This window comes from Pongo abelii, chromosome 15, assembly GCF_028885655.2.
Source record: "Pongo abelii isolate AG06213 chromosome 15, NHGRI_mPonAbe1-v2.0_pri, whole genome shotgun sequence".
Taxonomy (NCBI): domain Eukaryota; kingdom Metazoa; phylum Chordata; class Mammalia; order Primates; family Hominidae; genus Pongo; species Pongo abelii.
The window spans coordinates 23,195,906-23,218,172 of record NC_072000.2 but is presented as its reverse complement, the minus strand read 5'-3'; the positions used below and the strand labels follow the sequence as shown (position 1 = coordinate 23,218,172).

The 22,267-nt window shown below is 57.8% G+C and overlaps 2 protein-coding genes across 2 annotated transcripts; both read left to right on the top strand.

The window, feature by feature from the left end:
• Nucleotides 1-311: 311 nt before the first annotated feature.
• LOC134760119 (espin-like) lies at nucleotides 312-4,589 on the top strand. Its single transcript, XM_063715799.1, has 4 exons — nucleotides 312-433; nucleotides 2,183-2,267; nucleotides 2,650-2,845; nucleotides 3,815-4,589. Exons 1-4 carry the CDS (start codon nucleotides 312-314, stop codon nucleotides 4,147-4,149), a joined length of 738 nt encoding a protein of 245 aa, XP_063571869.1. The 3' UTR covers nucleotides 4,150-4,589.
• Nucleotides 4,590-4,754: 165 nt separating this feature from the next.
• Nucleotides 4,755-21,904, top strand: LOC134759409 (atrophin-1-like). The gene is given in 13 exon segments (XM_063715798.1): nucleotides 4,755-4,903; nucleotides 5,408-5,544; nucleotides 5,685-5,922; nucleotides 6,223-6,446; nucleotides 6,589-6,926; nucleotides 7,144-7,345; nucleotides 9,870-10,015; nucleotides 10,100-10,363; nucleotides 15,660-15,739; nucleotides 18,091-18,235; nucleotides 19,417-19,609; nucleotides 20,185-20,301; nucleotides 21,506-21,904. Coding segments are annotated over 13 exon segments (2,412 nt in total). The 3' UTR covers nucleotides 21,685-21,904.
• The last annotated feature ends 363 nt before the right edge of the window (nucleotides 21,905-22,267 follow it).

Here is a 22,267-nt window from a genome sequence, read left to right as displayed (position 1 = left end):
CTGGAAACCCATGCTACTCTTTTTAAATTATGTTATTATGGTGAGACAGCCACGAAGTGACCTACTGGGACTTGAACTCAGCTGTGGATGTCTCCAAGTGAGGGCTCTGCACCATCTGGTACAATGCCTGCTTTGAGGCAATAGGCAGGGAAGAGAGTGGGCCTCGCAGCCAACCCCAAAAGGATGCGGACCAACTCCATGGGGCAGCCTGGCCGTGGAGGGGCTGTGAAATGAGGCCCGGAGAGAAGAAGGCAGATGGTCTGTGCTCTGAGCACTGTCTGTCCATCTGCCCTCCCTGCCAGCACAGGGGGATGGTCCTGGCTCTGGGGGCTGCAGAACACAGCAAGGCCCAGAGGCCAGAGGCTGCAGGCGGGCCTGAGGATGAACTTCCCCCCAAGAAAGAGTCTCTGAAAGAGAATGAATGGCCCAGCAGGTAGTGAGCACTCTGTCACTAGGGTATATAAGCCAGAATGGACACCGGGAAGGGCATTTCTGCATCAATGGTGGATCCCCTTCAGTTAAGAGAGTCTGTGACTCTGTTGAGGGACCATGGGGGGTGGCACCAGAGTCCAGGGCACCTGAGGGCCTCTCTGGATGCAGCTGCTAGTGGTCATAGGACAGCAAACACTATTCATTGGATTCTGACTTAGGCAGGTACCCTGCCGAGTGCCTTAAAGGTGTAATCTCAGTTACCCTTCACAGTACATTAAAAAAATAGTTGGCTGGGTGCAGTGGCTCAGGCCAGGCACTGTGGCTCATGCCTGTAATCCCAGAACTTTGGGAGGCCGAGGCTGGCAGATCACCAGGTCAGTAGGTCAAGACTATCCTGGCCAACATGGCGAAACCCCGTATCTACTAAAAATACAAAAAAAAAAAAAAATTAGCCAGGTGTGGTAGCACACGCTTGTAGTCCCAGCTACTCGGGAGGCTGAGGCAGGAGAATCGCTTGAACCCAGGAGGTGGAGGTTGCAGTAAGCCAAGATCGTGCCACTGCACTCCAGCCTGGTGACAGGGCAAGATTCCGTCTAAAAATAAAATAAAATAAAATAAAATAAAAAAGTTGACAGGCCAAGTGTGGTGGCTCATGCCTGCACTTTGAGAAGCTGAGGCGGGTGGATCACCTGAAGTCAGGGTTCAAGACCAGCCTGGTCAACATGATGAAACCCCATCTCTACCAAAAATACAAAAATTAGCTGGGTGTGGTGGTGGTCGCCTGTCATTCCAACTACTTGGGAGGCTGAGGCAGGAGAATTGCTTTATCTCAGGAGGTCGAGGTTGCAGTGAGCCGAGACTGGGCCACTGCACTCCAGCCTGGGCAACAAGAACGAAACTCCGTCTAAAAAAAAAAAAAAAAAGTTGACGGTATGGCATTTACTGGGCGCCATGTCCTGGAGCTCAGCAGAGCAAGTAGTGCTGTTACCCCCATTTGCAGATAAAGAAACTTAGGCACAAAAAGCATAGGTGACTCGCCCAAAATAGCTAGTAAGTTGGGGAGGGGAAGTTTGAAGCCACTGTCCCAGACTGCAGAGCTGGGTGGCTCAGGCCAGGCGCAGTACACCTGCTGTGTCCCAGCCTCTTATCTGCTGTCTACAGGGGTCAGGGCTTGGTGCCCTCAGCACCCACTGCTGTTGCCCAGGTAAAGAGCACCTTTGGGTGCTGCCTACGCCACCTCCTATGGCTCCCCTGACTCCTGCAGTAGGTAGCAGGGCCTGGTCCCCTGGAATGGGTGGGGTGTGTGTGCCCTGGTCCCCTCACTCAAGCAGGACCAGCTGCGGCAGGGACAGATCCAAACCACAGAAGACGCTGGCCCAGAAAAGGCAAACACTCCCGCAGAGCCCCTAATTACGGGGCCAATGAGCGCGGCTGCCAAGCCGTTACCTGCTGCCAGGCCTGCCTCTCTCTCCCAGGGGGCTTGTGACACTTCTTAGGCAGGGAGGGGGCACGGGGCAAGGAGGAGCAGGCCTGGGCAGGAGGCAGCGGAGCAAGCGGGCTTGCTGGCAGCAGGGGCAGCATGGGCAATGTAACCAGGGCCCCCACCACAGCCCCCTCTGCACCGGGAGGGGACAGGCCTGTGGTCAGACGCACAGACTGGGCAGGGCGGGGGAATAGCAGGCCTGGCAGCCTGAGCTCTGGCTGCCCATCACTGCTCAGCTGGCCATCCAGGCCCCACCCTTACCCAAAGGTCCCCAACAGGAGACAGGCCGGGCTGGTGTTGGGAGTCTGCCCCAGGTCCCAGGTCCAGCGAGGAGAGCCGGCTTGCCAGCCAGGTAACTAGGGATGGGCCTGTGCTGTGCCCCTCCCCATGGAGCCTCTGCCGATCCGTGAGGGAGAAGGCAGATCTCCTGGCAGTTCTCCCCTTGGGGTGCAGCTCAAGGCCCCCTCCTCGTTGATCTCTCCACCCTCCTAATCAGGGAGGAGCCAGGGGAGGGAGTTTCCCAGGAACCTGGGTCCTGCTGCCTGGCAGGGCTGGGCTTGAATCTTAACCTGGAGGAACCTGAGAGACCCTCTAGTGATGGGGAAGAGACCCCAGAGAGGGGTGTGGCTTGGCCAAGATCCCATGGGGAAGGCATGGCTGAGTAGGACCCTGGCCTGGAGAGCAACGCATCTTGGGGTGCTGTTGCCTTCATGGCCTCCCTGCCGCCCCTTCAGAGCGTGGAGCACCGCGTGCTCTCCCGGGATCCATCCGTGGAGCTGGAGGTGAAGCAGCCGAATTCAGGCATGTCCTCACCCAACACCATGGTCCAGCCTCTGAACTTTGACCTCAGCTCGCCCACCAGCACCCTCTCCAACTACGACTCCTGCTCCTCCAGCCACTCCAGCATCAAGGGCCAGCACTCTCCACGTGGTGAGCGTGCCCAGGAGGAAGAGGGGGAGGGAGAGCAGACTGAAGCCAGACTACTGGGCTGTGAGGGTTGGCCTTGGGCCAGCCTGCCACAGCCAATATCGGAGACCACCCTCATCACTTGCTTTTAAACATGGGGAGGTGACACCCTTTCTGGTGAGAGACAGATGTCACTCATACTTGTGTGTGCTCATCACAAACATACATGTACATCCACATGTACTCTCCCCACCCACAAAATCCACGTGTGCCGCCCACCATTCAATATTCTTAGCTACTCACACACAAAAGCACACACTTGTACATGTGTACATACAGCATACAGATATGAACACACATACAGAGCCATGCTAATATCCGCACACACCCACCTTAACAGAAGCACACAATGCTCTATTTCCATACTACAGATATGCACACACACACACAACCATGTCCACAGAGCAATGCACACACATTCGTTAATACAAAGAAGCATGTGCACAAATGCGTACACACTCAAACATACACATGCACAATCGCCTCGGCAGACTGCAGGCTTGTGTGTACACACACCCTGACCATGCCCTGAGCATGGGCGTCCGTCCACTTGCAATGCCTGCTTCACGCCGCCAGATGGTGGCCTCCAGACCTGGCAGGGGTGCCCTGCAAAGATTGGATGTGGCCATCCATACTCCCAAGGAGTAGACCCTCCCCTTACAGGTGACCCTGCCCTCTAGACACACCAAAGCCTCCAGTGCTTCCCCTCCAAACTGGAGTGCCTGGTCTTCCCCCAATAAGTGCTGGGCTGGGGCAGGGCAGGGCCAGGGAGAGGAAGCCCAGCAATGCCAGGGGCCACAGCAGGTGTACCAAGTCGTACCCAGAGCCCACCTTGGCACTCGGCAAGTTGTTTCCAGGTGGTGGAGAGTCTCAGTCTTGGGGGACAGCCTGTCTGCATGCTCCCAAATCTGGCCCTTCCTTCTGCCTCCCCAGGCCTTTCCAACACTAGAGCTGCAGACACACAGAGCTACATGGACATGCTGAACGCGGAGCTGGGCCTGCCTCGGGGCACGATTGGGAAGCCCACACCCCCACCACCCCCACCCAGCTTCCCCCTACCATCCCCACCCCCAGGCACCCAACTGCCCCTACCCCCACCTGGCTACCCAGCTCCCAAGCCTCCTGTGGGACCACAGGCAGCTGACATCTACATGCAGACCAAGAACAAACTCCGCCACGTGGAGACAGAGGCCCTCAAGAAGGAGGTAGTGAGCCCTCAACCCCTGCCTGCCTCCCAGCAGGGGGACTGGGCTGATGGGGGCCAGTGAGGCCAAAGGCCTGGCCTCACTAGTGGGCAGAGGGTGGGGGTCCCTGAGTCCATGGCATGTTCAAGAGTCAAAGCTCCTGGCGAGTCCCACGAGGCATCAGGGCTGGACACTGGACTGGGAGGAGAGTAAGAGCAGGTCACTGCCCTCCATGGGAGCTGGGGGGTGAAGGACGCAGGTCCAGACAGCTGTGCCTCCCCAGGAACTGAGCCTGTGCCACCTCTTGCACAGAGTGGCCGGGTTGTCATGGAGTTGACAGAGAATGCATGGAGACTGCCCCTCCCCAAGCATGCCCCCAGCCCCCACAGCCCCAGGCTCAGTCGGAGAGTGTCACCCAAGGGAGGTGGCTGCCAGGTGGAAGGTGCCAGTGGCATGGCTGTGGAGGTAAGGGCTGGAAGGAGGGTGGCGGGAAGGTGAGCAGGCCCTAGCAGGGCTGGGCGCCTACCAGCAATGGGGGCTGGGAGGAAGTGAAGCTGTGGCTGGTTGCAGTTTGGGGCTTGAGCTCCTGGGGGAAAGGGCCAGGCCTGAGCTGGGAGCCCTGGAGGGAAGTGAGCCTGTGTGGAGAGGATGAGGCCAGTGTGGGCAGGTGGAGTGTGAGGCGCCAAGGGATGTCTGGGGCCTGCAGCCGCCTGGCTGAGGCTCTGGAGCGAGGGTTGGGGCAGAGGTCTGGTCTGAGCAATTCTGGGTATCCTGGGCAGGGTGCCCTGGGGAACACTGGCGTTCTGGCCACAGGAACAAAGCAAGGATGGTCTAGGAGGTGAGGGGACAGCCTGAGGTCACAGGTGGCCAGATGTGGTGTGGCAGCTCCCTGGGGTCCTGCTGGAGCCTGGGACCTTGCAGTTCTCTCTGAAGCCCAAGGCAAAGCCACCCCAGGGCCAATTCATACAAGGTGACTCAGGTCACAAGGCCACTGGGCAAGGGAGGCATGGGAGGGACACCGAACCTGCAGGCCAGCTCCAGTAGCTGCCCTCTTCATGCCACCTTAGACCAAGCTCCCACAGTGGCTTCCCCTTTCATCTCTGGGAGGCAGAGGGGGCCCTGGAATCGCTGAGCTCCCAGCACAGACTGTGGGCCCCGCCCAAATCCACAGGACAGGTGGCCCAGCCAGTGCCCCGTCTCCACCGCTGAGCCCAAGTGCCAGGTCTGCGTGGTCCCCTCCTGGCTGTGTGAGCCTCCTCCTGGCTGTGTGCGTCCCTCCCAGCTGTGTGTGCCCCTCCCGTCTGTGTGCGTCTCTCCTGGCTGTGTGCGTGCTGGGCCGCAGGCGCCAGGGCCCGGGCGGGGAAGCTCTACAAAGGGCTCTTTGTGTCGCCGCGGCGCCTCCCGCGCAGGTGCCTGACCGCGGGCGGGAGCAGGGTCGGCGTCGGAGCCTCCGGGCTGCAGGGGGCGCGGAGCGGGCGGGTTGGCCCCGAAAACAAATCCTGCGGTGTCGCGTTTCCTGCAACGTGAGCCAGGTCGGGCGGGGTGAAGGGTCTGAGGCCACCGCAGGGACGCGTGGGCTGGAGAGTGGGGCAGGGGACAGCCCCCACCCGGTCACTCAGTCTTTGGCCCGGCCGCCTCACTCTCCCTCACTGAGCTGGGCCTAGTTGGGGGCGGCTGCGACGGGGCGGGAAGCGGCGCTGTCACCCGACCCCGCCTTACGGCCCCTGAAATCCGAGGCTTGAGCGCGGGTGTCGGTGTCGCTTTCGTGGATGGCGATGGTTTCCAGATGCAGGAGGGGAAGGGTGGGGACGCGACCCGGAGCCAGGAGCCAACTATGAGAGGCCCCCTCTGCCCACGGTCAGCCCTCTCCCGTCTGGGGCAGGGATGAAGGTGGGGGCTCAGCTCCCAGCTTAGGGAGAGGCGCAGGGGGCGGGGTCACATCTGGCCGGGGGCGGGTGCAGAGCCAAGGCCAGGTGTGGCAGAGTAATTGGCGCCCCCGTGGCATCCGCGACGGCTGGCGGGGTTCGGCCTGGGATTAGCGGGCACCGGGTGATGTCAGGCCGTCGGAGCCCATAGGCTGGCCGTGCGCGGGCGGCTGTAACTTGAGAGGAAGTATCAGGTAACGCAGATGTCGGGTCCTGCCGCCCCCGCCGCCAGGTGCACAGGGAGGGCCACCAGCACCGTGGCAGGTAGGAGCAGCCCCCGGACGGGCAACCGGGGTCCGGAGCAAGCCGGAGCCTCGGAGAGCACAGGCTCTGGAGGGGGCTCCCTCTGGCCCGGGACCCCCGAAAGACAGGGCTCCGCGGAACCCTGGGGACCCGCAGTCCTTCTGACAGCCGAGAGTGGAGTGCAGCCGAGAGTGGAGTGCAGCCGAGAGCCTAGTGAAGGCTCAGCTGGGAGGTGCCCCTTCTCTAGCTCCCCCTGGCCTCGGGGCTGGGCCACCCCGCCCCTGGGCCCGCCCCTTCTGGCCTCAATGGGGGCCCCTGTGCCCCTTGGCCTGTGCCCAGTACCCCTCCCTGTAAGGCGGGTGGAGCCTGCCCTTCCGCGGAGGCCCCCATGAACCTCGCCCGCTGCCCACCGTGAGAACAGGGGGTCTAGGAAGTCGGCTGCTGCACCCCCCGACGGCCGCTGGCCGCGAGTCCCCAGGAGGTGAAGAGCTGGGTGGGGAGGCGTGGGGGCGCCTACCGGGCAGGTGCCCGAGCCCCATCGGTCACGGCCAGGACGGGCTGCGGAGGCAGGACTCCAGCCGCAAGCCCCGCGCCTTCAGCAAGCAGCTCAGCACGGGGGACTACTACCGGCAGCTGGGCCGCTGCCCGGGCGAGACGCTGGTCCCACGCCCGGGCATGGCGCACAGCGAGGAGGTTCGTGCCCGCCAGCCCGCGCCCGCCGGCTGCCCGCAGCTCACTCGAAGGCCTCTCCGCTCCCCCGCAGGCGGCGCAGCCGTCGCGGATGCTACAGGGGCGCCAACTACTCTACCACACCTGGCCGCGGCTCTGCACCCGCCCCCGGCCAGATGTGACCCCGAACCCTGCGCCTCTCCCTAAGCTGGGAGCTGAGCCCCCACCTTCATCCCCGCAGGCGGAACTCCCTGGGAACCACGTGCCTAACGGCTGCGCCGCGGACCCCAAGGCGTCCAGGGAGTTGCCCCCGCCGCCCCCGCCGCCGCAGCCGCCGGCGCCCCCGCCCCAGGCCGCGAGTTCGCCGCCGCCGGTCCCGCCTCTGCCGCTCGAGGGCGCTGGCCCTGTCTGCGGGCAGCGCCGCTCCTCCCCGTCCACCGGCAGTGAGTAGGGGCAGGTTGAGGGGTGGGGGGCGGCGCTAGCCCTGAAAGGGGAGGGAAATCTAGACACCACCCCCTTCCCAGCTGTCACTGCCCGGGTCCTTCCTCTTGTACATGGTCTTCCGGCCACCCCTACCCCATTGAGTACTTGACCCTAAGAGAGGGCTCTGGGTTGCTTGAGGTCCTGCCAAAGCAGGACCCGGCTGCAAGGCCTGGGGCAAGTCCCTTCCCCAATCTGGGCCTGCCTCCCACCCGCTAGCTGTGTGGCTTGGGCAAGTCCCCTCCCCTCTCTGGGCCTGCCTCCCACCCGCTAGCTGTGTGGCCTGGGCAAGTCCCCTCCCCTCTCTGGGCCTGCCTCCCACCGGCTAGAAAGGGCCTTCCAGCTCTGGCGTTGGTGTTTCCCATGAGCTGGTGCTGGTGTTTCTGATGAGCTGGTAATGGAGGGACACTTGAAGTAGAACCAGCTTCAGAGAGGCCCCACAGCTGGCCACCCTTCCCCTTGCCCCGTCTATCCTGAGCCTCTATTCCTCTCTCCACGTCTTTCTCTTGTCTTTCCAAGCAGCACAGACCTGAAGCCTTCTTAGATATGCCAGGAACTCTTCCTAGCCAGTTCCTGCCAGGGGCCCTGGGCCAGCCAGAGCCTGGCTATGGGGGCAAAGCTGTGACCCACCATGTTTCCCCCTCCCTCCCGGGTGACTTCCCTAGGCATCCTTTTTTAAGAGCTAGACTGGTGCAGGATTCCTGGGCTTCTTTTCTATAGGGTGGGACAGTGTCCCCCTGCCAGGACACCTAGAAGGCCCAGGACAGGGTGCCTAGATGTGGTGCTCCCATCCCAGCCACTCAGGGCAGAGATCATGCTTAGTGGCACCCCCAAAGCTTCATCTCCCTGACTAGGAGTGCAGAGCAGAGCTTGTCCCCCTACAGTTCCTATGGAGCCCCAGCCCCTGCAGACCAGAGCCCATGGAAGCATGTCCAGCACCTGCTGAGCCTCCTTCTCCTTCCCTCCACAGCCTGCAGCAGGGCTGGATTTAAGGGCAGAGAAAAATACACTCTGGGCTTCCCCAGACACCCCCACCCAGCACATCCAGGGCTGGGTGCCCTACCCCAACCCAGTGCCAAGGTGGAGGCCCTTGCTAGGGGCTACAGCCAGTGGTGGCCCTGCCCAGCCCTCAGGGGCACCAGCCAAGCCAGGAACTCCATGGACCACCCTCATGGGGCCCCAGAGCAGCCTGAGCCAGGGTCAGTTGGGCAGAAAAGCTCCTCCTCTCTTCTCCACTTCCCCACTCCTGCTCTCCCTGGCCCGCTCCCTGTCCCCTGCTGTCCCAGTCTCATCCTGGCCCCCTCTCCCTCCTGACTCTGCTGTCACTTCTCTCCTCTTGGTCCCTAGAAGTGAGAGTCCTGAGGCACAGGAAGAGTGAGTAGTTGCATGTGCGGCTCCTGGCTGAGGCTGAGGCACGGGGTGGGGGGAAGAGGCAGGAAAAGCAAGGCAGGAGGGGCCCAGACTTGAGGAAAGGGCAGGGGCAGGGGCTGGCAGGCGAGAGAACCTCGATGCGTGGGTGGGGCCTTGCACCTCATACCTAACCTCATACCCACATATGCACCCAAGCATTCTGCGCCTGGCTGATGGTTTTGCCTACATAAATGAGCCAGCCACACCGATTTTCCCTTTCTCCTACTCTTCTCCTCCCGGTGACTGCATTCTGGGATCCCCAGCCTGGGAATCCAAGAGCTGTCGGCCCATTTATTCCTCCCTCCCAGACCTGACCCCTTCATCAGGGCTCAAGAGACCTCCGTCTCCAAATCTCCATTCCCCTCCTCCGGCTAAGCCGGAAAATGCACCCTCTGCCCTGGGTGTTTGCATATTACCCGCCTGCCCTTCTTCCTGGGTACCTCCTGTAGCCTTAGTAAGGGCTCTGCTTTCCCCTAGAGCGGAGCTGTGCTTTGCCATAAATGTGCTCCTGGCTTGCAACCAATGTGTCTGCTTGTGCGTCTCTCTGTGGGTGTGGTGGGGAGGGAGGGGACCAGGTGGGTACTTGCACTCTGGGGTCCGGACTCTGCATGTCCATGGATGCCCCAATGGACTCAGTTCAAGCGTCACTGAGGCTTTGCTGATGTAGGGAGAGGGCCAGAGGAAGGCTCCACCCCAGCCGGGCTGAGCCAGGGAACCTGGGACAAAGGTCGGGTGGCTGATTCCAGGTAGTATTTTGGAGCTGCGCACTCAGTGGCTGGGCAGGAATATATGCCCAAGAGCCACCATGAGCTCCCAGGGGCCTCCAGGCAGGGGCCCTCCATCCCGTGAGTAGGGTGGGGAGGATGGTGGGGTTGCCACAGTCGGGGAACCAAGGGCCCGCCTCTGGGGGCCCTGAAAGCTGCCTGCAGGACCTGGGATCTGGAGAGCTGCCCGCTGGCCCCGAGAATAGGCACCCATCCAATCTTGGCTTGGGAAGGGGGCTGCAGAGGGGCGGGTGAGGGGTGGCAGGGATGCAGCCCCACCCTGGCCAGTGCCTCATCTCCTGCCTCCGCATAGGCACCAAGTCTTTCAACATGATGTTCCCAATGGGCGACAACTCGGAGCTACTGGCTGAGATTAAGGCAGGCAGGAGCCTGAAGCCTACCCCGCAGAGCAAGGGGCTGACCACAGTGTTCTCAGGCAGTGGGCAGCCGGCCTTCCAGGTAGGCGGGCCCAGCAGGAGCCTGCGACCCGGCTTCCCTGGCCTTAGGCCACTGGGCGCTCAGCCCCACTGCTTCTCCCTGCAGCCCGATTCGCCGCTGCCATCTGTGTCACCTGCACTGTCACCAGTCCGGAGCCCCACACCGCCAGCTGCGGGGTTTCAGCCGCTGCTCAATGGAAGCTTGCTTCCGGTGCCGCCCACTACTCCTGAGCCGGGGGTGCCGCTGGACATGGAAGTGCTCATCCCTAGGCACAATGAGCAGGGCCGGCCCATGCCCGAGTGGAGGCGCCAGGTGATGGTGGGCAAGATGCAGCTGAAGATGTAGGAGGAGGAGGAGCAGAGGCGGAAGGTGGTGGGGCGGGGTGCCCAGGGAGCCCTGGGGTCTGCATCTGGATGCACAGCCCATCCCCCACGCCACCCCCAACACCAACTTCGGGACCTCCTATTTTCTTTCTTTCTTTTTCTTTTTTTTCCCCCCCCTTGAGACAGAGTCTTGCTCTGTCGTCCAGGCTGGAGTGCAGTGGCGCGATCTCCGCTCACTGCAACCTTTGCCTCCCGGGTTCAAATGATTCTCCTGCTTCAGCCCCCCAGATAGCTGAGATTACAGGCGCATGCCACCACGCCCAGCTAATTTTTTTGCATTTTTATTAGAGACGGGGTTTCACCATGTTGGCCAGGGCTGGGATTACAGGCATGAGCCACCGTGCCTGGCCATTTTCTTTAGGGAAAGCAGGGTGGCATGACCCCGTTTGGGGCTTGTCCCAGTCTCCACACACACCCCTAGCAGCTTGTCCTTGGAAGTGAGACAGCAGCCTTTCTCAGACTCTCCTTCACCTGCCTAGCACCTGGGATCTGGTTAAAAGGCCTGTTTGGATTCAGGAGGTCTGGGCGGGGCTGAGGCTCTGCATTTCTAGCCAGCTCCTGGGTAAGTCCGCTGATGACGCTGGTCCAAGGACCACACTGAGTAGCCAAGAGGGCTTTGGTCTCAGTCTTAGGGACCTGGGCTCCATTGCTGCGCTGCCGCCTTCCAGCTGCCAATACTGAACCTCATCCAGCCTCAGTTTCCTTCTCTGTAAGGTGGGCTGATCAGCACCAGCTGGCAGGATGAGTTGCCTTCCATTCATCCAACAACTATTCCCCGAATGCCATTTATTTTTATTTTTTATTTATTTTTTTGAGACAGGGTCTCACTCTGTCACTGAGGCTGGAGTACAGTGGTGCGATCTTGACTCAGTGCAACCTCCGCCTCCTGGGTTCAAGTGATTCTCCCACCTCAGCCTCCCGAGTAGCTGGGACTACAGATGCCTGCCAACCACACCTGGCTAATTTTTGTATTCTTAGTAGAGACGGGGTTTCAACACGCTGGCCAGGCTGGTCTCAAACTCCTGGCCTCAAGTGATCCACCCGCCTCGGCCTCCCAAAGTGCTGGGATTACAGGTATGAGCCACCACGCCTGGCCCCCGAGTGCCATTTATGTGCCCCACACACTTGTAGCCTCTGGGGATTCATGGTGAAAATATCAAGGCCTGCTCTAAGATGGCTGCGGACATGTGTGTGAGTCACCAAGCACACAAAATGGGGCAGTGTGAGAGAGTGGGTGGCAGTGGAGAGAAGTACCTGGGCTGATGCAACACAGCCAGCTGCAATGGGGAACGCAGGGGACTGGGGCAGCCCTAACGGGCCACCTTATATGTGTGCTAGGGGATGTGTTAGGGAAGGAGAAGGTGATGTCTAAGGTGACACTTGGAAGATGCGTGAGGGGTGGCCAGGAGGAGAGGGGGCCGAAGAGCCGCAGGTGGGACAGGGCAGTCTGGAAGTGAGAGTGGATGTGGCCCTGACTGTCCTGGAGGAAGGGGGTCGCTGAGTTGGAGACATCTCAGTGGGGGCCAGGTTACCAAGACCTGGCCAGAGACCCCGAAGAGAACGGACTTTCTCCTGGAGCACTGGGGAGCCGGGTGCGGGGAGTGTTAAGCAGGGAAGAGGCTGCTTCCTATTTGTATGTGGGGAGTGGATCCCATAGGGTCAAGATGAATCAGGGACCTCTGTGGAGGCGATGGCAGGCCCAGGGGGGAAAACTGGACATCAGAGGTGGAGAAAAGTGAGCAAATGAGAATACTACGGCGCCCAGCTGTCCAGCAGGACAAAGGGAGGGGAAGGGTGGGCAGCTCAGTGGAAGCTGCAGCTGCAGCCTCTTTAAGAGCGGAGTGGCCTCTCATTCTGCACAGAAAACATTGACCACAGGGAGCGGAAGGCTTGGGCCACAGGGGAGCTGGAGAAGGCGTCATGAGTCTGGGAAGAGAGGCCTCACAATAGCCGCCCTCGGATGGGTTGGGGAGGGCCACCGCGCTTCTCAGCTTCAACGTCTTTCGCAAGTTCCTTGGGTGGTGTAATGAGCGAACAAGCCAGGCATGGAGACCCAGTCTGCTGGCCTGTTCTTGCCGCCGCACCAGCGACCAGCGACCGGCCGTGCCCCCCGCCAGCGACCAGAGTGGACACTGCCCAGAGCCTGGAGCGGCGGCTCAGGCCGAAGCCTCACCCCAGCGTCACCCCTGCCAGCCAGACGCGGTCCCTCCCTGCAGATGTAGCCCCGCGGAGCCATTACACCACCCAGGACATGCAAAAGGTTCCCGGCGCCAGGTCGGAAGCTGGGCCAGAGGGAGACGCGCCTCCCTCCCCTCTCTTGTCTTCCCCGCCTTAGCTGACGGCGGCCAGCTCGTGCTGCTACCCCCGCGAGGGCTGGAGGTACTCCCCCGAGCACTACGCCATCCTCTGACCCTTTGGCGAGCTCATGACCGAGGCCGACATCCTCCGCATGGAGCAGCAATCGAGAACCTGCTGGCAATCCTGTGCCTCAGGCGGGCCCACGGTGTCCGGGGGCTCCCAGTCGGCCAGCGGGCCGTGGGCGGCGGCGGCCCTGGGCTGGCCAGAGCCGGCCGCCACGTAGTCGTCCTCCAGGATGGGCTCGCGGCCCGGGGCGCAGAAGCTAGAGGCGCGCCTGGAGCAACTGGAGCTGGAGCTGAGCAGCTGTTGCCCATCTCGGCCGCCCTGTGGAGGCCGCACTTCACCCTCGACCCGCGCCGAATGCATGGCCGCGCCGCCAGTCTGCCCGCCTGGTGCAGCAAGATCTCCACGCTGCTCAAGAGCATGGCCACGCTGCTGGCCGCGCTGGGCGGCCGGCCTGCGCACCTGGCGGAGCTGCTGACCGCTGACACGGGGCAGTCGCTGGCGCCGCTGCCCAAGGCGCCCTGGCTGCCGGGGCCGCTATGCCTGAGCCGCTCGCACTCGCTCAACTGGTGCCGCGAGGCTGTGGCGCGCGAGATCCTCGAGTGCGGCGTCTCCATGCAGCATCTCCGCGCCACCTACGAGCTGCGCGCACTGGACGCGGCGCCCCCGAGCTGTCCGCGGCGCCCCCGAGCTGTCCGCGCCGCAAGCCCCCGCAGTCCGCTGGCGCCCCGGGCCGCGAGCCCACCCTGGAGAAGGACTACGTGGCTGTCGGCTCTGGCCAGCCCAGCGCCGCCGCCGCCCACGGCCCACTGGCCGACTGGGAGCCCCCGGACACCCTGGGCCCGCCTGAGGCACACGATTGCCAGGCGGCGCTGCCTGAGCCCGAGCAGCTGGCGCGCCGGCCGCCCCTCTGCACGGAACTGCGCTGCGTCCAGAACTACCTCGACCTGTGCAAGGAACGCATCGTTTACCTCTTTCTGGAGCACTGGCGCCGCTGGGCCTTCCGCGGACCAGGCCGCCGCGCCCAGGCGCGCCTAGGCAGACTGCTGCCTCGCGTGACGGCCGCCTGTGCTGGCCGGAGCTGGAGGCCACGGACTCCCCCCGGCTGCGGGCGAGCAAGGGCGAGGCTCACAGCCCCGACGAACGGCTGCGGCAGCTGCTGAGGCAGCGGCAGGCGGTGGGCAAGCTGCTGGACCACTGGCGGAGCCTGCTGCGGCGCGTGCCGGCAAGCCCGGGCCTGGCGCTCGGCGTGTACTGGCCCCAGCACTTCCTGTGGCCCCTAGACTGCGGGGCACCTCCGCGCTACGAAAGCCTCACGCTGGACCTCTTCATGCTCAGCTACTTCCAGCTACTGGAGATGGGCCTGAGCCGCGAGGAGCGCAAGTTCCACCACCTACCGTGCTACGAGCTGTTCCACCGGCTGGGCAGCTACCCGTGGGAGCGCATCCGCCTCTTCCACCGCGTGGTGCTGGAGGAGGTGGAGGCCGGCAGTGCGGCTGGAGCGACGGCTTCGAGGACCTCAGGCACCGGTTCTTCGGAAACGGCCTGGAGGCTGAGCCGGCCCCCAAAGAACAGGCGAAGAAAAAGGAAGAGAAGGGGAAAGAACAGGAGCGGACGGAAGAGGCCGCTCTGGTTCAGAAGGGGGACCCGGCCGAGGGGCAGCGCGAGGTCCTGGCCCCTGCGCCACAGCCCCCGCCCCCGCCCCCGCCCCCGCCCGCCCCCGCCCCCGCGCCCGCCGCGCCCCCCTCGCCCGCCGCGCCCCCCTCCCCCGCCGCGCCTCCCCCGACCTCAGACTCTCCGGGTTCCGAAGCCCCCGCCGAAGACCCCTTGGAACTGGTGTCTGAGATGGGCGAATTCAGCAACGAGGACATCTGCCGCTACATCGACCGCAGCTTCTCCTTCTGGAAGGATAAGGAGGCAGAGCTGTTTGACATCTGAGCAGCGGAATTCGGAATTCGCAGTTGACCCTCGAGCGTCTTAACGTGGGCCTGGACGCCTGTCTGACGCCCTCCAGAGGCGTGAAGCAGCGGGAAGAACCCAGGAGTGTGGCCTTGAGCAGCCTGGAGGGCCCAGGACCAGGCTGCCTCAGCCTCTGAGGTCTCATGGTGAGCAGGCTGTGGGGCGTTGGTAGGATAGGCAGGGCAGGCACAGAACAAACCAGGTGTCCCCCTCTCGCCCCGTGGCCTTGCTGAGCTCTGTGTGGAGCTAGGCAGCAGAAGAAGCCCCTCTGAGTGAGGGGCTGCGGCTCCTCCTTGGGGCAGTGTGGCCTGCTCTCTGGTTTTCCACTGGAGTTCACAGCTACCTCCTTGGCTGAGGTCAAGGGAGCCACGTGTGCAGTGTTCTGTGTGAAGTGTGGCGTGTACAGACCCTTTCTCCTCTGTAACATTCAGGAAATAAAACTCTTTGCTGTAAACTGCCTATGTTGGACACCACACCTGCCCCTGATGTCATTGCAGCCCCACGATTGTAGAGCACGTATCCACTCTATTGGGAAGAGGGCAACCATGGGCTGAAGGTTCTTCGCAGGGGAGCCAGAGTCAGCCTGAGTCTCCCTGAGCCAAGAGGCTGGGTGGGGGCTCGCACCTGCGTCTGTCCAGCGGTCTTGGACCTGTGGCCATTGGCCACCTGCCCCTGTGGGGAATCAGGCTCAGGACCTCTGGGTCCCAGCTACTTCTTCTCTGCTTCTGTCCCACTCAGCTCTGATCTCTCTGGTGCCTCCTGTAGGACACAAGGGTCTGGGTTACTAGGGGAAAGGAGGCCAGCTCTGAGGGGGTGTGACCAGGCACCTCCATCCACTTGTCTCACAGAAATGCATCAAAAGGGTCACTTCCTCTGACCCTGACTCCTTGAGGTCCCCAGGTTGAGGGTGCCCCCTATCTCCCAGCCCCTGCAGGGCCTGAAGCTTTGTGGTTGTGTTTCAGGAGGAGGAGGAGGAGGCCTGGCTGGCCAGCATGCCCGCCTGGAGGCGGGACCTCCTGCGGAAGAAGCTGGAAGAAGAGAGGTGAGCTGGGGGTCAGGCAGAGGCTGGCCTGGCAGGGTGTCTTGACTGCGCCCCTGAGGTGGAGGTACCAAGTGACACTGTCTGTTTTTCCTTCCAGGGAGCAGAAGCGGTGAGTGCAGGGCTGGCCCCAACCTGCCACCCTTACCCCCACCCAAGTCACAGAGGGTCGTCCCTTCATCCAGGCCAACTTAAGTGCACCCTCCTGTCTCTTGGCCCTTGTAGCACAGCCTCCTTCCTCCCTGTAATATCCCAGACTGCTGTCCCCCAGAATCTCTCTTTCATGCTCTGAGAACTTTGTTCCCGGTTACTCAGTCCCTGCCTCCTATTAACCTGGCCTTTTCTACCCTTCAGTGAACCTAACCCCAGTATCAATCACCTTGATTGTCTGGCCCTTAGAACGTGTTTTCTGCCCCTAGTAATTTCACCCAGCCCAGTGCTGTCCGATAGAAATATAATGACAGCCACAGATGTGATTTAAAATTTTCTAGTAGCCACAGTGAAAATGTAGAAGGATATAGGTGAGCTTAGTTTTAGTACTATTTGACACAAAATATCAAAAATATTATTTTGACACATAATCAATTATGAAAATTATTAATGAGATATTTTATATTCCTCTTGTAAAAGTAAGTCTTTGGCCAGGCATGGTGGCTTACACATGTAATCCCAGCACTTTGAGAGGCCAAGGCAGGGGGACCACTTGAGTCCAGAAGTTTGAGACCAGCCTGGGCAATGCAGTGAGACCTCATTCTGAAAAAAAAAAAAAAAAAAAAAAAAAAAGTGGGGTTTCACTCTTGTCACCCAATCTGGAGTGCAGTGGCGATCTGGGATCATGCAACCTCTGCCTCCTGGGTTGAAGTGATTCTCCTGCCTCAGCCTCCCAAGTAGCTGGGATTACAAGCATGTGCCACCACACTCAGCTAATTTTGTATTTTTAGTAGACATGGGGTTTCACCATGTTGGCCAAACTGGTCTCAAACTCCTGACCTGAAGTGATCCACCCGCCTCGGCCTCCCAAAGTTCTGGGATTATAGGCATGAGCCACCAAGCCTGGTCTTTATTTATTTATTTATTTATTTTTTGAGACAGAGTTTTGCTCTTGTTGCCCAGGCTGGAGTGCTATGGCACAATCTTGGCTCACTGCAACCTCTACCTCCTGGGTTCAAGTGATTCTTCTGCCTCAGCTCCCAGGTAGTTGGGATTACAGGCGCCTGCCACCACGCCTGGCTAATTTTTGTATTTTTAGTAGAGGCCGGGTTTTGCCGTGTTGGTCAGGCTGGTCTTGAACTCCTGATCTCAGGTGATCCACCCGCCTCAGCCTCCCCAGGTGCTGGGATTACAGGCGTGAGCCTTCGCACCAGGCGTGCAAAATTTTTTTTTTTTTAGTTAGCTGCACGGGGCTGGGCGCAGTGGCTCATACCTGTAATCCCAGCACTTTGGGAGGCTGAAGCGGGTGGATGACCTGAGGTCAGGAGTTCAAGACCAGCCTGGCCAACATGGTGAAACTCCATCTCTACTAAAAATGTAAAAATTAGGTGGGCGTGATGGCGCATGCCTGTAATCCCAGCTACTCGGGAGGCTGAGGCAGGAGAATCACTTGAATCTGGGAGGCAGAGGTTGCAGTGAGCCAGGATCACGCCATTTTGTACTCCAGCCTGGGCAAGAGAGTGAGACTCCATTTCAAAAAAAAATTAGCTGGGTGGGCCAGGCTCGGTGGCTCACACCTGTAATCCCAGGACTTTGGGAGGCTGAGGCAGAATGATCACCTGAGGTCGGGAGTTCAAGACCAGCCTGACCAACATGGTGAAACCCCGTCTCTACTAAAAATACAAAAATTAGCTGGGCATGGTGGTGCGCTCCTATAATCCCAGCTACTCAGAAGGCTAAGGCAGGAAAATCGCTTGAACCTGGGAGGCAGAGGTTGCAGTGAGCCGAGATCGTGCCACTGCACTCCAGCCTGAGTGACAGAGCGAGACTCCGTCTCAATAAAAAATAAAAAAATAAAAAAATTAGCTGGGCGTAGTGGCACACAGCCGTGGTTCCAGCTACTCGGGAGGCTGAGGTGGGAGGATTACCTGAGCCCAGGAGGTCGAGGCTGCAGCGAGCCATGCTCTCACCACTGTGCTCCACCCTGGCAACAGAGCGAGACCCTGCCTCAAATAATAATAAAACTTAGTCTTGAGATCTTATTGCTCTTATTGCCTGACTAAGGAGGTTCTGGGTAGGGAGTTCATTTTAGATCTGCTTTTTTTGTTTGTTTTTGTTCTTATCGAAAACTACCTTTGCAATCTCATGTTTCTCTTGGGCCCTCTTTAGTGGCCTAACTTCTTCAAACCATGATTTTCTTGTAGTTCGTCAAGGTGGCTTTGGAGACAAGTCTGGCAACTGTGGAGACCCAGAACCCATCTTTGCCTTGAGAATGCAGAGCTGAAAGAGGAGATGGGAGAAGAAATGTCTGATGGATGGGAGACTGAGGAAGACAAGGAGAAGGGCAAGGTGATGGTTGAGACTGTGGTTGCCAAAGAGGGTCTGAGCGAGAGTAGTCTTCAGGCTGAGTTCAGAAAGCTCCAGGGAAAACTGAAGAATGCCCACAATGTCATCAACCTCCTCAAGAACAACTTGTGCTGAGTAGCAAAGAAGGGAATAGTAAACTTACTCCGGAGCTCCTTGTGCATCTGACCAGCACCATCGACAGAATAAACACAGAACTGGTTGGTTCTCCTGGGAAGTGCCAACACCAAGAGGAGGGGAATGTGACTGTGAGGCCTTGTCCCAGACCCCAGAACCTTGACCTTGGGGCTACCTTCACAGTGGATGCCCACCAAGTCAATGTGAGCTTAGATGGAATGAAAAACAATTGGAGAAGGGCTCGAAATGTCAGTGTTTACTTTAAAACGTTCTCCCATGTGAATCAGGAGGTACCAAGAGAAGGGTCTCTTTGTACCACAAACAATAGTAATAATATTCTGCCTACATTCAGCCTTTAGAAAGCCTTTTACAACATAAATATTTCTTCAGTACTTAATTTTTCAGATAACACACTAGGCATTGGCACGGGGCAATAAAACCAGTGGCTGCCCTTGAGATACTTAATATGGTAAGGAAAGATGGCACATAAACAGGTAATTTTAACAGGAGGGGGTAACTGCTGTAACACAGAGATGCATCAGGTTATGAGGCAGCCCAGACAAGTGGTATGTAATGACATCCCTTCCTTATCAGTGCCATTTTTTTTTTTTTTTTTGTCACAGCTCATCACAGGTGTCTGTTCCTGGACCTCAGATAGATTATTGGGTTCCTGTTTAGGGAAGGAGCCATGCTGAAGATTCAGTAAAATGGAGAATACAGGGGATTCTGAGAGAATCAATGGGACAGAATGTGAGGGGAGATGAGTGGAGGGTTCCACCCCTTCTCTTTTTGACCGCTGAGAAAACATTTCCTGAGAGCTCCTCTGTAGACTTGATTGGCGCTGTGCTGTGTGCTGTGGATACAGATATGAAGAAAACATTATCCCAGCATTCCAGGAGCTCCATCTGGAAAGCAAGTCACTGCCAAATGGCATGAGAAGTGCTGTGACAGACTTGAGTAAAGTCAACAGGTTTCAGAAGGGGCAGTGGTCGTCACTGCATGGGGGTGACCTCGGACTGTCCTGATCCCTGTCTTGGCCCCTTTCACAGTTGGATAACCAGTCCCAGCCTCGTGACCCTGGGCCTCAATCAGCGTTTAGCCCACCAGGGTCCACCCAGCACCTGCGCTCCCAGCTGTCACAGTGCAAACAACGCTATCAAGATCTTCAGGAGAAGCTGCTGCTATCAGAAGCCACTGTCTTTGCTCAGGCTAACGAGCTGGAGAAATACAGAGTTATACTTAGTAGGTAACTATGACTTATTAGGAAAGAACTAGCCTGTACATCTTATAAGTTCTGTGTGTTCTATACCGACATGACATGGTTATTGAGCACATGAAGTGTGGCTAGTGCAACTTGGACAGTTGGTTTTATTTAATTTTAGTTAATTTAGTATAAAGTGGCCATATGTGGCTACTAACTACCTTATTGGACAGTACAGGTGTAGGTGTCTTGGGACTCTAAATGAGTTCAGCTCCATTCAACATTTATTGAACCCTTGCTGATAAAGCACTTGCCAGCTTCAGTGGGGCTGCTAGAGATGAGAGTACACAATCCCAGACTTACAGATACCTTGTCCCAGCTAAGGCCTAGGTTATGTGAAGGGGAGATTATCAATGGCAAATGCAGGCTCCTCCTGTGGAAAGAAATTCTGCTTCCTGAAGCTGGTGGTCTCTTCTCCCACCAGTTCAAAGAAACTTCTCTCACACTGTGGATCTGCCCTCCCTGCCCCAAAAGGTTAGGGTATGTGCCATTGAGGCTGAGGGCATATGTGGGAAATGCAGACATTCTCTAACACCTGCTGTCTCTTCCCAAGCAGGTGAATCCTTGGTGAAGCAGGACAGCAAACAGGTCCAGGTGGACCTCCAGGACCTGGGCTATGAGACTTGTGGCCGAAGCAAGAATGAGGCTGAACGGGAGGAAACCACCAGTCCCGGTAAGAGCACAGGGTGTGGGGCTCCCCTTCCCTCCCTGGAGTCAGCTGTCACATTTGGGTGCTGTTGGCCAATTCCACACCTGACAAGTAGTGGGGAAGAGGAGGACAGGAGGTTAATAGGAGAACTCTTACCCAAGATGAGGCTGAGTATAAGTTTGAATTTCTACAATTAGTTTGTGGCACACTGCTAATAATAATAATAATAATAATAATAATATAAAGTTCTATACAACTGATTATTATAGAAATACTAAGGCCTACTTAGAGACCATATGAGGTTTTGGAAACATGCAAACCATAAGTTTTGCAAAACAAAAAATAATTTTGTTTTGCATTATAAAAGGACTACAACTATAGGGCCACCCACCACATTGGAAACCAGAAGAGAAGAAAAACACAGTCTCTCTCATTCTTGAGGAAGTATAGTGTGGCAGTTCAGAGAAACGATGCTGGGGCCAGACTGGTTGGTTCAAATCCCAATTTGTAAACTTTCCAGTGTCCCAGTTTCTTCAAATGTTAAAATAGTGATAAAGGAACTACCTACCCCATCAGGTACTAATGTCAATTAATTGAGTAAATTCTTATAAAATGCTTTAGAACTGTGCCTGGCATCAGGTAAAATGCTGTGGATTAGTTGTGATTCTGACTACCACTGCCCTAATACACTGATGTTAACATGCTGATATATTTAGTCGAAGTCTTATTTTCCTTTGCCTATTTTTCACACAGTTGTAACCCAATAAACTTTTAAATTATACTAAAAAGTAGAGTGCATTAAACTTGCAGCATGCAGAAATAGCTTGCCCTACATTCTTGTGGCTATCCTAACTGGATAAGGCCATGTTAATGTCTTAAGAAACATCAGTGTGTGTGGAATGAACACAGGACGTTGGAGGATTTGAATTGTGGCTCTGCCATGTGCTGGTTTGAGTGATCTAGAACAAGCTAGTTTACCACCTCTCTTTAAGTTTTGGTTTCCCCAGTCAGTAAAATAGAAAGTGGTGAAACCTAACTTGTAGGTATAAGGAGGATAAGAAATACTGTATTTGAATGCCTGGCACAGTGTCAGGGTTGAATAAAGTACTACTTCACCTTATTCCCTAGTAATTATTGTCCTCATGACCAAACCTGGCTCTTCTCAAAGGCAGTGGCCACAACAGCACATCCAACTTTTATTTAGGAAGACATCTTTGTCTTTTGTCAGAGTGTGAGGAGCACAACAGCCCCAAGGAAATGGTCCTGATGGAGGGGCTGTGCTCTGAGCAGGGGTGCCGGGGCTCAACGCTGGCTAGTTCCTCAGAGAGGAAGCCCTTGGAGAACCAGCTAGGGAAGCAGGAAGAGTTCTGCATATATGGAAAGTCAGAAAACATCTCAGTCCTATGAAAGGACATCAAAGATCTGAAGGCCTAGCTGCAGAATGCCAACAAGGTCACTCAAAACCTCAAGATCTGGGTCTGGTCCCTCTTGGTTACAAGTGATTATTTGTCTAGTCTGGAAAGACCCTGGAAGCTGAGAGCTGTTGGCACCCTGGAGGGGTCTTCACCTCACAGTGTCACTGATGAGGATGAGGTGTGGCTGTCTGATGGCACTGGGGCTTTCTACTCTCCAGGACTTCAGGCCAAAAAGGACCTGGAGAGTCTCATCAAGAGAGTATCCCAGCTGGAGGCCCAGCTCCCAAAAAATCAACTAGAAGTGAAGCTGGCTGAGGAGGTAAGATCAGTCTCGTGGCCTTGGTAAGGATGGCACTGTTTGGGCATTTTCTGGATTGAAAATGTGTAAGTTTGTGCTTGGTGTAGGGTAGCTCAGGCAGTTGGAAGAAAGAACATGTCTGGGTATTCACAAGGACACTGATTTAAATGGTAGATATAGGTCTGCAGAAAAGACAGGTAGACAAGCAGGAGGACATAGTATGATGTCCCAGTATCTGGGAGATACCAGGTCTCAGGGAATTCCTCTCAGGGATATA

Excerpts from the sequence above, each read along its gene's own strand:
- LOC134760119 (XM_063715799.1), top strand. The coding sequence starts at position 312 with ATGGTCCTGGCTCTGGGGGCTGCAGAACACAGCAAGGCCCAGAGGCCA. Across the intron at positions 434-2,182 it reads GAGAATGAATGGCCCAGCAG|GTCCCCAACAGGAGACAGGC; the intron begins GTAGTGAGCACT and ends CCTTACCCAAAG. Across the intron at positions 2,846-3,814 it reads GGGCCAGCACTCTCCACGTG|GCCTTTCCAACACTAGAGCT; the intron begins GTGAGCGTGCCC and ends CTGCCTCCCCAG.